General features: G+C 38.1%; 1 protein-coding gene across 1 annotated transcript in view; it reads left to right on the top strand.

Annotated features, from left to right (window-relative positions):
• Nucleotides 1–10,848, top strand: part of LOC131955470 (uncharacterized) — a 57,101-nt gene extending 46,253 nt beyond the window's left edge. Inside the window, exons 18-26 of the mRNA XM_059319607.1 lie at nt 6,354–6,487; nt 6,729–6,857; nt 7,000–7,170; nt 7,808–7,939; nt 8,368–8,550; nt 9,170–9,269; nt 9,401–9,487; nt 9,875–9,974; nt 10,450–10,848. Coding sequence (XP_059175590.1) covers nt 6,354–6,487; nt 6,729–6,857; nt 7,000–7,170; nt 7,808–7,939; nt 8,368–8,550; nt 9,170–9,269; nt 9,401–9,487; nt 9,875–9,974; nt 10,450–10,641 — 1,228 coding nt within the window. The 3' untranslated portion in view covers nt 10,642–10,848. The remainder of the gene's footprint in view (nt 1–6,353; nt 6,488–6,728; nt 6,858–6,999; nt 7,171–7,807; nt 7,940–8,367; nt 8,551–9,169; nt 9,270–9,400; nt 9,488–9,874; nt 9,975–10,449) is intronic.
• The last annotated feature ends 3,458 nt before the right edge of the window (nt 10,849–14,306 follow it).

Raw genomic sequence — 14,306 nt, 5'->3', positions numbered from 1 at the left:
AGAACACCTAGGGGTGTCACAAAAAACTCGGCATATCTGGGAAAACTTCGTAAAGCGGTCAAAACTGACCAGTTGTATTTCCCTATATAATCTTTGTATTTTATGGGAAAAACAGAGGGTCATTTCAACGCAGACTTTAGGGTACTTAAGCTCAGTATATCTGGCTAATTTTTTGCATGCTCCTAGGTCAATGGCTTGACCTTTAGGTAAAACTGTCAGTTTCACTCAAAGCCCTCGACGAGGGCTAAAAAGTGACCGCGAGTGAAATTCTCTTTATATGAGCTCTATTACGAAAAAAAATTTCCTCCGACGACCCCCCTTGAAATTTTGTGAGGTGGTAGGAGAACGCCTCGGGGTGTCACAAAAAACTCGCCATGTCCGGGAAAATTCGTTAAATGGGTCAAAACTGACCAGTCGTATTTCCCTATATAATCTTTGTATTTTATGGGGAAAACAGAGGGTGATTTCAAAACGGATTTGAGGGCTCTTACCGTCTTTACATCTGGCTAATTTTTTGCATGCTCTTAAGTAAATGGCTTGACCTTTAGGGAAAACGGTCAGTTTCACTCAAAGCCCTCGACGAGGGCTAAAAAGTGACCGCGAGTGAAATTCTCTTTATATGAGCTCTATTACGAAAAAAAATTTCCTCCGACGACCCCCCTTGAAATTTTGTGAGGTGGTAGGAGAACGCCTCGGGGTGTCACAAAAAACTCGCCATGTCCGGGAAAATTCGTTAAATCGGTCAAAACTGACCAGTCGTATTTCCCTATATAATCTTTGAATTTTATGGGAAAAACAGAGGGTGATTTCAAAACGGATTTGAGGGCACTTACCGTCTTTACATCTGGCTAATTTTTTGCATGCTCTTAGGTAAATGGCTTGACCTTTAGGTAAAACTGTCGGTTTCACTCAGAGCCCTCGACCAGGGCTAAAAAGTGACCGCGAGTGAAATTCTCTTTATATGAGCTCTATTACGAAAAAAAATTTCCTCCGACGACCCCCCTTGAAATTTTGTGAGGTGGTAGGAGAACGCCTCGGGGTGTCACAAAAAACTCGCCATGTCCGGGAAAATTCGTTAAATCGGTCAAAACTGACCAGTCGTATTTCCCTATATAATCTTTGTATTTTATGGGAAAAACAGAGGGTGATTTCAAAACGGATTTGAGGGCACTTACCGTCTTTACATCTGGCTAATTTTTTGCATGCGCTTAGGTAAATGGCTTGACCTTTAGGGAAAATGGTCAGTTTCACTCAAAGCCCTCGACGAGGGCTAAAAAGTGACCGCGAGTGAAATTCTTTTTATATGAGCTCTATTACGAAAAAAAATTTCCTCCGACGACCCCCCTTGAAATTTTGTGAGGTGGTAGGAGAACGCCTTGGGGTGTTACAAAAAACTCGCCATGTCCGGGAAAATTCGTTAAATGGGTCAAAACTGACCAGTCGTATTTCCCTATATAATCTTTGTATTTTTTGGGAAAAACAGAGGGTGATTTCAAAACGGATTTTAGGGTACTTGCCGTCTTTACATCTGGCTAATGTTTTGCATGCTCTTAGGTAAATGGCTTGACCTTTAGGGAAAACGGTCAGTTTCACTCAAAGCACTCGACGAGGGCTAAAAAGTGACCGCGAGTGAAATTCTCTTTATATGAGCTCTATTACGAAAAAAAATTTCCTCCGACGACCCCCCTTGAAATTTTGTGAGGTGGTAGGAGAACGCCTCGGGGTGTCATAAAAAACTCGCCATGTCCGGGAAAATTCGTTAAATGGGTCAAAACTGACCAGTCGTATTTCCCTATATAATCTTTGTATTTTATGGGAAAAACAGTGTAATTTCAACACAATTTTTAGGTTACTTAACCTCTGTACATCATGCTAATGTTTTGCATACATTTCTATAGATGACTAGGCCGTATGAAAAAAACTGTTGGGCACACTCAAAACCCTCGACGAGGGCTAAAAGATGACCGCGAGTGACATTCTTCTTATATGAGATGTATATAAATAAATTGACGAACGATCCACTTAATATTATTTGAGGTCGTAGACCGACCCTGGAGGGTAACAAAAAAACTTTATTCCAGTCGGGAAAAGCCATTGTAGTCGTTAAATATGTTCATATATTGTATTTTCTACTATAAGCATTGCATCTGTTTGTTAAAAAAAAAGTAAACAATGACAGACGTCATTCGGGCCATTTTCAAGGGAGGTAACCTTTTTAAATAATTATTTTACAATTAATTGTATACTATTTTAAACAGAAACAGAAAATGACAAAGTATAGCATTTGTTTTAGTAAAACATTAATTTCTTAATTAAGCTACCTATCATAATTAAATAAAAAAAATTAATTTTATAAGTTAACGTAATATAAATTATGAGATATACTGATCGTGGAACCTCTGTAGTTCTAATTTCATTTTAGTCATAAATTGCGTACTTTCAGTTATTTTCTCTGAAAGCGGATCGTAAACAACATACAACAACATCTTCTCTCAAATTAGCATTACTGTTTAAATTTAACATTCCACACCTCATCAATCAATAAATAATTAGTATTCAAATTATCAAATGTTTTTGGCAACCTAAGCGAAGCTAGGCAGTATGCCTAGTATATATATAAAGCAAAGTGGTCAGGTGCCCGATAGGGCACTTCCCGGCGCCGCAGGCGCGTCAAATTTGGCACGATGGTGCCTTGGGGCGATAGAACACGAGGGCCGGTGACAGTTGGCCGAAAAGTCTACCGAGAGGGGGTCAAAACTGACCTCGACTGACCGGCGCCTTATATGGGCTATATTACGAAAAAAAATTTCCTCCGACGACCCCCCTTGAAATTTTGTGAGGTGGTAGCAGAACGCCTTGGGGTGTCACAAAAAACTCGCCATGTCCGGGAAAAATCGGGAACTGGGTCAAAACTGACCAGTCGTATTTCCCTATATAATCTTTGTATTTTATGGGAAAAACAGAGGGTCATTTCAAAACGGATTTTAGGGCACTTACCCTCTTTACATCTGGCTAATTTTTGGCATGTTTATAGGTAAATGGCTTGACCGTAGGGCAGACCTGTCGGTCTTACTCAAAGCCCTCGACGAGGGCTAAAAAGTGACCGCGAGTGAAATTCTCTTTATATGAGCTCTATTACGAAAAAAAATTTCCTCCAACGACCCCCCTTGATATTTCGTGAGGTGGTAGCAGAACGCCTTGGGGTGTCACAAAAAACTCGCCATGTCCGGGAAAAATCGGGAACTGGGTCAAAACTGACCAGTCGTATTTCCCTATATAATCTTTGTATTTTATGGGAAAAACAGAGGGTCATTTCAAAACGGATTTTAGGGCACTTACCCTCTTTACATCTGGCTAATTTTTGGCATGTTTATAGGTAAATGGCTTGACCGTAGGGCAGACCTGTCGGTCTTACTCAAAGCCCTCGACGAGGGCTAAAAAGTGACCGCGAGTGAAATTCTCTTTATATGAGCTCTATTACGAAAAAAAATTTCCTCCGACGACCCCCCTTGATATTTCGTGAGGTGGTAGCAGAACGCCTTGGGGTGTCACAAAAAACTCGCCATGTCCGGGAAAAATCGGGAACTGGGTCAAAACTGACCAGTCGTATTTCCCTATATAATCTTTGTATTTTATGGGAAAAACAGAGGGTCATTTCAAAACGGATTTTAGGGCACTTACCCTCTTTACATCTGGCTAATTTTTGGCATGTTTATAGGTAAATGGCTTGACCGTAGGGCAGACCTGTCGGTCTCACTCAAAGCCCTCGACGAGGGCCAAAAAGTGACCACGAGTGAAATTCTCTTTATATGAGCTCTATTACGAAAATAAATTTCCGACGACGACCCCCCTTGATATTTTGTGAAGTGGTAGCAGAACGCCTTGGGGTGTCAGAAAAAACTCGCCATGTCCGGGAAAAATCGGGAACTGGGTCAAAACTGACCAGTCGTATTTCCCTATATAATCTTTGTATTTTATGGGAAAAGCAGAGGGTCATTTCAAAACGGATTTTATGGCACTTACCCTCTTTACATCTGGCTAATTTTTGGCATGTTTATAGGTAAATGGCTTGACCGTAGGGCAGACCTGTCGGTCTTACTCAAAGCCCTCGACGAGGGCTAAAAAGTGACCGCGAGTGAAATTCTCTTTATATGAGCTCTATTACGAAAAAAATTTCCTCCGACGACCCCCCTTGATATTTTGTGAGGTGGTAGCAGAACGCCTTGGGGTGTCACAAAAAACTCGCCATATCTGGGAAAACTTCGTAAAGCGGTCAAAACTGACCAGTCGTATTTCCCTATATAATCTTTGTATTTTATGGGAAAAACAGAGGGTCATTTCAACGCAGACTTTAGGGTACTTAAGCTCAGTATATCTGGCTAATTTTTTGCATGCTCCTAGGTCAATGGCTTGACCTTTAGGAAAAACTGTCGGTTACACTCAAAGCCCTCGACGAGGGCTAAAAAGTGACCGCGAGTGAAATTCTCTTTATATGAGCTCTATTACGAAAAAAAATTTCCTCCGACGACCCCCCTTGATATTTTGTGAGGTGGTAGAAGAACACGCAGGGGTGTCACAAAAAACTCGGCATATCTGGGAAAACTTCGTAAAGCGGTCAAAACTGACCAGTTGTATTTCCCTATATAATCTTTGTATTTTATGGGAAAAACAGAGGGTCATTTCAACGCAGACTTTAGGGTACTTAAGCTCAGTATATCTGGCTAATTTTTTGCATGCTCCTAGGTCAATGGCTTGACCTTTAGGGAAAACTGTCGGTTAGACTCAAAGCCCTCGACGAGGGCTAAAATGTGACCGCGAGTGAAATTCTCTTTATATGAGCTATATTACGAAAAAAAATTTCCTCCGACGACCCCCCTTGATATTTTGTGAGGTGGTAGGAGAACGCCTTGGGGTGTCACAAAAAACTCGGCATATCTGGGAAAACTTCGTAAAGGGGTCAAAACTGACCAGTCGTATTTCCCTATATAATCTTTGTATTTTATGGGAAAAACAGAGGGTCATTTCAACGCAGACTTTAGGGTACTTAAACTCAGTATATCTGGCTAATTTTTGGGATACGTTTAGGTAAATGGCTTGACCTTTTGGGAAAACTGTCGGTTTGACTCAAAGCCCTCGACGAGGGCTAAAATTTGACCGCGAGTGAAATTCTCTTTATATGAGCTATATTACGAAAAAAAATTTCCTCCGACGACCCCCCCTTGATATTTTGTGAGGTGGTAGGAGAACGCCTTGGGGTGTCACAAAAAACTCGGCATATCTGGGAAAACTTCGTAAAGGGGTCAAAACTGACCAGTCGTATTTCCCTATATAATCTTTGTATTTTATGGGAAAAACAGGGTAATTTCAACACAATTGTTACGTTACTTAACCTCTGTACATCATGCTAATGTTTTGCATACACTTCTATAGATGACGAGGCCGTATGGAAAAACTGTTGGTCAGACTCAAAGCCCTCGACCAGTGCTAAAAGATGACCGCGAGTGAAATTCTCCTTATATGAGATATATATATAAATAAATTGATCCCCTTAATATTATTTGAGGTCGTAGACCGACCCTGGAGGGTAACAAAAAAACTTTATTCCCGTCGGAAAAAGCCATTGTAGACGTTAAATATGTTTATATATCGTATTTTCTTATATAAGCATAGTAACTGTTTAAAAAAAAAGTAAACACAGACATACGTCATTCGGTTAATTTTCAAGGGAGGTAAACTTTTTAAATAATTATTTTTCAAATAATTGTATACTATTTTAAACAAAAACAGAAAACGACAAAGTGTAGCATTTGTTTTAGAAAAAAATACGTTGTTGATTAAGCAACGTATGATAATTAAATAAAAAATTAATTTTAAAAGTCAATGTAATATAAATTGTGAGATATACTGTTCATGGAACCTCTGTAGTTTTATTTCCATTTTAGTTATAAATTGCGTACTTTCGAATGCTTTCTCTGAAAGCGGAAAAGCGGATATTAAACAAGATACAACAACATCTTCTCTAAAATTAGCATTACTGTTTAGATTTAAGAACTCCACGCCTCATCCATCACCAAATAATTAGCATTCAAATTATCAAATGTTTTTGAAAACCTAAGCGAAGCTAGGCAGAATGCCTAGTATATATATATATATATATGCGATGTAATAAAATTATATGGAATCGTGTCAGCAACTTTTGCCAAACCCTAGTCATGGTGATAAAGGACCTTCGACTGATTTTGTGTTATTTTCCATAGAAAAGAGTTTTTAAGACTTACAAGCACTTCTATATGATTGAATTTTTAATGTGTAACCTTTGCCATACGTTTTTAATTCGTTTTCCTTCATAATAGGATCAACGGGATTTCCCTGTTAGAAAGCGGAAGTAGCTGTAGAAATCCAAATGGATCTCTCATTCAGCCTTGGTGTTATACATTTGTTGATGGCGAAGCTTGTCATAAACGCTACTGTGACGTGTGCAACTTACGTAAGCTCTAAAGTTAAACACCGCTACACTAATTTATTGTGTAACCTCAATGTATCAGATTAAATAAACTGCATTATTGTTTAAACTCTCAATACCTACTTTTATATATATATATATATATATATATATATATATATATATATATATATATATATATATATATATATATATATATATATATATATATATATATATATATATATAAATATATATATATATATACTACTGAATTACTGTATAGTAACCCCGGTTGACGCACTGAGCAACTGTTCCAAACTGAAGGAAACTGTCCCAGATTTTTGCACAAGTGCAGTTGAACGTTTAGGATGTTTTAGCACGTGTGGTTTTTCTACACAGAAATATAAGCCAGGTCAGTTGACGCAAACGTATGTGTATTGTTACATCCACACTATTGAGACCAGTTCATATATGTTCGGGTTCGTCTGAGATGCTATAAAAAAAGTAAAGGAAAAAAAAAGAAGATAAAATAATTTTTTTTTATTATCCCGTAGCAACGTGCAGCCCACCCAGCCTACCATCTGATGTGTACGCCGCTGGAGGATTAAAGAGTGTGTACAAGGAAGGGGAGGTCATCAACGTGACTTGTACAACTTCCGGTTCTTTTGTCAACATAATCAGATGTACCAAAACTGGATGGTCGGGTCAGGCGCTAAACTGTAGCGGTATGATTTTGAAATCCTAATATTTTGCGTTCAGAGTTTCTTCCAGGCATCTCTTCGGGGGGGGCTTAGCCCCCCCCCCCCCGAACATTTTTTACCGCCCCCCCCCCCCCCACCCCGAACGAAATGAAATTTATATAATTTATATAGAAAATATATACTTTTAACAGTGTCCGCCCCCCCGAAGAAAGTTTACCGCCCCCCCCCCCCCCGAAGATTTCAAGTGCCCCCCCGGAGAAAAAAGTCTGGAAGAAACACTGAATTTGCGTTTGATACTTATCAGACTAAAGTACTACATCATAATTTCCATACTTATTAATTCATTTTATTGGGAATAGAAAACGTTCCCAACTCGTTTTATTACAATAATTAGATAGCATAGTTTTAAAAATAAAAATTTAAAAAAATATATTTAAATTAAATAAAAATTCTGCTTCATTAAATTAGCTCTTCTGGATGTACTTTAGAAGAAAGCTATTGCAATATACCTTGGTTCAATTAATTTATACCTTTTATCAATAAAGTTATCTCATTAAAAACCTGCCTAAAATAATGTTACTAAAAATAATGGCACGTACAAACAAATTGACACTTAGTATTCGTCAACTAAAATAAATGTTTTGACTTGTGTGTGTTTCAGCTGCCGCCGCGTGTGACGATAAAATCCAAAACTGTCAAAATATTTTGGCCAAATTCCCAGAGTTCTGCATTTCCAAACGTTCTTCTAATTCAGCCTTGACCTACTGTAAAAAAACTTGTGGCGGATGTTCAGGTAGCATTTAACATATTTTTTTTTAAACCAGACATTATTTTTTGGTTTATATATAGTCTTAAACTTCAGATGGCTTTAGTGTTCATTGGGGATTTCATATAAAACGACAAAATCATTTCAATAAAAACTGTTCCTTTTGATGTACGTTGCAGCTTAAATTGTTTACAATCTATCTAAACCAGTGAACGATATTTCTAGAAAGAATACAAACAATAACCCTAATCTTGAAGTATTTAATCTATGTCTGGTTTAGCGATTCAACATTACTGCAGATCATTATACCTGGTAAAAATTAGTAGAGGGTTATTGACCTGGGTTTAATGGTATGAAGATATGATGGGGGGGGGTAGAAACGCCCTACTTCCCTGGCAGTAAAGTCCTACCCCGCTAATCTGCAATCCTAAAGTGACAATTTTATCCTGATTTAGGAAAAACCCAGTGCAAAGATCCTGTCGGAAAAAAATATTCCCGGACGTCTAAAGCAGAAGTTATTTCCCCTGGTCAGGTCATGACTTTTAAGTGTCAGAATGATTCCTATTACGTCAGCGGTGACCTGCAGAGAGCGTGTTCCGTTTCCGGTGCGCTGCTGGGGTCAGAACCTGTTTGTCAGAGTGAGTAGATTTGGCTCTACGCAATTGGAAAACATCATGCCTTACACAACTGATAAGGTTTAATATATGTAGTAGCATCCAGCAATAAGGGTAAACCAGTTCTTGAGTTACCAACGTTATAGTAAAACAGTGACATTAATGAAGACCCTAATAACTACATTAGAATGTTCTACGTGGATAAGAAGTCGCTAAGAACTTTTGCTATAAATAAAATGTTAAAGTCAATTGAGTATGGCATTTAATAAGGCTCATTTCTTAAAACGTTCGTAATGAAAACTATGTATAGCATATTTGATAGAGCTCACTGCGTAAAACGTTACATGGGGGTATTGAGTATGGCTTTTGATAGGCACACTAAGTACAAATGTAATCAAGATAATAGACACATCTTATATATATATATATATATATATATATATATATATATATATATATATATATATATATATATATATATATAGATATAGATATAGATATAGATATAGATATAGATATAGATATAGATATAGATATAGATATAGATATAGATATAGATATAGATATACATACATATATTATTTCATTAGTTTACACATTTGAACATGGGATAAATCTAATAAAGACAACATTCCCTGTACAGGTACACCAATTGCCGTGGACATACAGTTTGAAAAGATCAGAAAACGTCGGGAAGATTTACCAAATGAAGTAGCCTTTCTGTTGGATGATGACAAATACAGGTGCACTAACTCTTTACCTGTAAAATATTCTCTTAAGGTGTTTCACTTGAGTTTTTTTCACCTCATCTTCAATTACTTATATTTATACCAACCCCCACCAACTCTACATGTCCATTATCATTTCTCCACAGAATCCCATTCAACGGTAAAATAACGAAGTGGTACTACTACTGTCAACAAGCAGGCAATATTGACTTCATCGTCTTCAGACCATCAGGGTAACGTTTTTATTCAATCGTTGCATAATGTTTTCATTCTAACATTAATTTCGTCTCAAACCAACTATCACATTTATTTGAATAGGTCGCAGTCGGGCTCTCTACCACCCGACCATGCAATTCCATCTTACACGAGTACTCTGTTTCAGTTAATATCTCATATAACTAACAATTTTGACTTGATTTGATGCATTTTTTATATATATTGAAGCTAATTGGTTCAAAAGAAGTCAAACTCTGGCTATGGTCTGGGTAATATTGTATGTGTATATCAAGGTCAACATGCAGGTATATGTACAATGTTTAGTCAATAAGATGAACATGCCCATATATTGGTCACAAGATGGATTGTTAGAGCCTATGTAAAACCTTGACCTACGTCTCCAGGTCAGACTACAAATTTGTTGGCAACAACAGTCTCAAGTGTGAGCCGAGATGGATCAGGACCTTCAACGTTCCTGTGGGGAGTCAGATACAGGTCCAAAAGGTGAGTCAATTTTGAAAGGTCAAAACAGTTTGTCTTGAGATATGTGCTTTATACTATAAATAGTCATTGCTAATATGGTGTGGCGTGTTTCATGATAGAGCAAGTTTATCTCTGTTGTCGGTCTATCGTCTTCACTGTGTATCTGTCTGTCTTTCTTTTTAGTCAATATGTTCTTTTCTGTTCTTGTCTGTCTGCCTGCTTGCTTGTCGTCAGGTCGGTCTCTTTTGTTGTTTTTTTCTTAATTTTGTTTAGGGCTTTAATAGCATGTTAGTGGAGTGGCTTTTCAAAACGTTCAAAAAATGTACTTCATTTTTCTATCAATAATTATTTACTCGAGATAGCATTTTAAATTTGAAATATAAGAAACAACAATCACGAGTCAGCTTGGAGACTTTTCTATAAAATAGAACGATGTGTCGACTTCTAACTCTGTAATAACAGAATGACTTTTCAAATAATATCTATGTATCAACAGAATGACGTATTTGGCGCCTTTTCTCTAGAAGAAAACACACTCAGTATCACCGATTGCTACAATGCAACGGTCGAGCTACTGTTGAATCCCATCAAGGAAGTGACGTCACTGGCTGAGCTACAGGCGACTACAAAGTTCCAGGAAAAGAAGTGTTTGATACCTTCACTGGGTGTGAGGCTTGAGCCTAGTTAAAATGTTTTGGTTTCTCTTACATATTTGAATCTTGATCTTTATCTTAAATATTTTAATAGTGAATTTTTCTTACTGAAAGCTACACATGAGCAACCTTTTTTTAAACGTCACTTCTTTCTGAATTCTTAATGTGAGTATAAAAAAAAAACTTTTTAGAAGATTGTCCAAAAAAGACTATAAATAAAATATCTGTGTTTGAATAAACAATGATGTCAAAGCGTTTTCGTTTTTATTTTAAATATAAGTTTGCTTAAACTATTTTTCGAAATTTGTATTCTAAATAATTGTCCTTGATATAACATTTTGCTACATGTGAACAAGCCACGGTTTTTTTAAGTGAATTATTCTTCATATGGTTTTATCACGTAGGGCACACAAAAAAAATACAACAGCTACATTTTTCTCACGTACTCAATAGGGCCGGCTGTCTTCCGTTGTAGTTGTTGTGGGGGGGGGGGGGGGGTACATGAATAATATAACTGGGTGTCAGTGGCGTAGCTACCGTAAAGCTAGCGTAAGCAAGGCATAGGGGCCCAAGGCAAATAGGGGCCCTTTTTCGAAAGATTGAAGAGGGGGGGCAAATAGAAAGTCTCAAGGGGGTGGGGGGATGCAAATCGATAGTCTGAGGGGAGGGGTGCAAATCGAAAGTTTGAGGTGGGTGCTAATCGAAAGTTTGAGGGGGGGGGGGTGCAAATCGAAAGTCTGAAGAGGGGGGGGGTGCAAATCGAAAGTCTGAGGGGGGGGGTGCAAATCGAAAGTTTGTCCCCGGTTGCCGGGAAGGGTCGCTACGCCTCTGAGGGGCTCACTAACACTTTTTGCATAGGGGCCCAAAAATTCTAGCTACGCCTCTGCTGGGTGTGGGAAGATGGAGAGTAGAAGAATGCAAGTAGTGGGCAAGATTGAGACGCGACTACTATTCCTTCTCATCGCCCACCAGAATAACGTTGATGGCGCCTACTCCAACCCTCACTATTTCAGTGTCAGCAACTCTGCTTCAGTAACTGTCGAGGTGCGGGGTTCCCTCATTGAGTTTAAGGGTGCGGACAAACTAAAAATTTTCCGCTGTCAATATTTGAATTCTAGGCTACGTGTTTTTTTTATACATGGTTAAAACGGACATTCCTTTACAGAGGCGTAGCGACCCTTCCCGACGCCCGGTGACAAACCTCCATTTCGGTGCTCACTTGGGAGCAAACTTTCAATTTGTACCCCTCCCTCAACTTTTCAATTTGCACCCCGCCCCCCTCAACTTTTTGATTTGCACCCCTCTCCCTTAAACTGCAAAAATGGCAGCTAAATTGACATTTTAATTTGTTTTTACAACCCATTTTGGCGCCACCTAATGTCGGCGTCCGGGGACATATGCCCCCCTGCCCCCCCCCCCCATCGCTACGCCTCTGTTCCTTTATATAGCTATGCCATTCTTTAGTATGAAAGGCATTAAGTGATAGAGATGGAGTAGTATGAACGTTTGACTATCTTTAACACTATAGCTCATGTAGATTTTAAAAATATTTTTCTAAGCAACAACGTGCAAGAAAAACATAAAAAAAAATCTTTTTTTTTTCGGATTTTAGCCTTTCATGCGGCCTGGCTCCCCCTCCCTCCCCCCACCGCATTTATAGGTGTGGTGGTATGGTAGTTCCGCCCCTGGTTGAGAGAAATGGACTGAGGACTGCAGACAAAATCCGACTGTACCATAATAATGAACGTGTAATGTTCATTTCTTCAGCAAATGACTTAAGCTCCATTTAGCCCTACAAATCCCTATTATAAAATGTGAGATTAGAGGTACAACACAAATTCTGCCCAGATACTGTAAAAGCGAGGATCTTATTCCACCTGCACAACATACAGTAAGGGGCGGTAACCAATTAAAGCCATATATAGAGCAGCAACTAGCTGGCTGTTCTACAACTCTGTGCACTGATACAACAAAATAAATCTTCAAAGTTTTCAGAAGTTAATGCTTGCCCAGAGGTAATAACTGTTTATATTTTTTGTACTGATGTATTTACTATGTCAATCACACATAACAGGAGTTGTGTGCAAGAATAAGTGCAGTTAGCACGCTATATTTAGATGAGTAATACATCACTTTAGCCTTTGTATAGTTAATGTATGTATTCATCCAACGGTTTAATACTCTATTTATTGTCAGTTTAATCTTTTATGAATTATGATATTTTCTAAATGTTAGAATTGATATTTCAAATATATTTTATACATTTTGAGATTATTTAAAATGCTAAATTATATCAACTATTATTAACAACTTATTTTTTTTTGAAATTGTAAAACACCAGTCTGTGATAAACACACGTCAAATTAGCGAGGTAGCACGGTAGTAGTACAAATGTGAAATAGTAAAATGAATATGTAATGGTAACACGTCTAACTCGGTGCAAGGTAAGTCGTGGTGCCGTGTTTTGTGGTAGACTCAGATCTCCTCTAGCAAGATATACTCAGACTAGTGCAAATTTTTTGTAACTATTTCAATATTTGGCTCAGACTCAACACTTTTTGCTCAATATTGTTATTGTATATCTCATTGTATCTCATTCATACGATGACTATACTTCGATGACGTGTATGTGTTTGATACCATCTAATTGTATGGTGCAAAAGTATTAACTTCTGGCATGGATGTTTTACGACATCCAGTCATTTTTTTTATAAACATTTAGAACTGTCTCGATACAACACATTTCTTTTGATGTATCACTGTTAATTAGTTTTGTAAAGTGGTAAAAGTATTAGTTCATATCTAAAATGACGTGTTCGGAAGGAAGAAATCATGGCTGCTAACCCGAAAAATTCCGAGTTCCGAAATCTCTGGCAGATGAGTTTTCACATTTGAAAACATTAACACATTTTGAAGAAAAACTTAAAATCAAACAAGAGTGAAGCCCCTTAGGCGATAGGATATCCGACTCTTCCTCTCGGCAACTCATACAAACTTTTGATGTAACGTCCTGTCTTTGGTCACGTCATTATGGATTTTCGCAACTCACTGTCCAGTTTTTGCTTTTGTCAATCAAGCCGCAATCATCCACTCGTCTATTAAAATATGGAGCTATTTGTGTATAGATATTTAAAATGATTTAATTAGACCTAACATGTAACTTTACGCAATTTATGTTGGCAATATTGACAAGTTTACTGTGCTCTCTGAATAAATGTTTACAGATGACAGCTGTGAAGATGATTTGTTTTGCAATCATTTTACTTGGTTCAACAACTTTAACTGTTGGGGAACATGAAGTAAGTATTTCCTTTTTTGCGAGTTACACTGTATTGGGTTGTAACAAGGATGGGAGGGGTGATGGAGAAACAACGCAAATGAAAAATAAACTTAGTGGATGGTGATAGTAGAAACTAGTGACACAAGGGGCAAGATTCATCAAGAGAGAGCATAACGTAGTGCGTGTACGTGTACGTGTACGTGTACGTGTACGTGTACTTGTACGTGTACGTGTACGTGTACGTGTGCGTGTACGTGTACGTGTACGTGTACGTGTACGTGTACGTGTACGTGTACGTGTACGTGTACGTGTACGTGTACGTGTACGTGTACGTGTACGTGTACGTGTACGTGTACGTGTACGTGTACGTGTACGTGTACGTGTACGTGTACGTGTACGTGTGCGTGTGCGTGTGCGTGT

The sequence above is a fragment of the Physella acuta genome, unplaced genomic scaffold (assembly GCF_028476545.2).
Source record: "Physella acuta isolate Inbredline_101_S28 unplaced genomic scaffold, ASM2847654v3 ptg001068l, whole genome shotgun sequence".
Classification (NCBI taxonomy): Eukaryota; Metazoa; Mollusca; class Gastropoda; family Physidae; genus Physella; species Physella acuta.
This window is presented reverse-complemented; position numbering and strand designations above follow the sequence as displayed.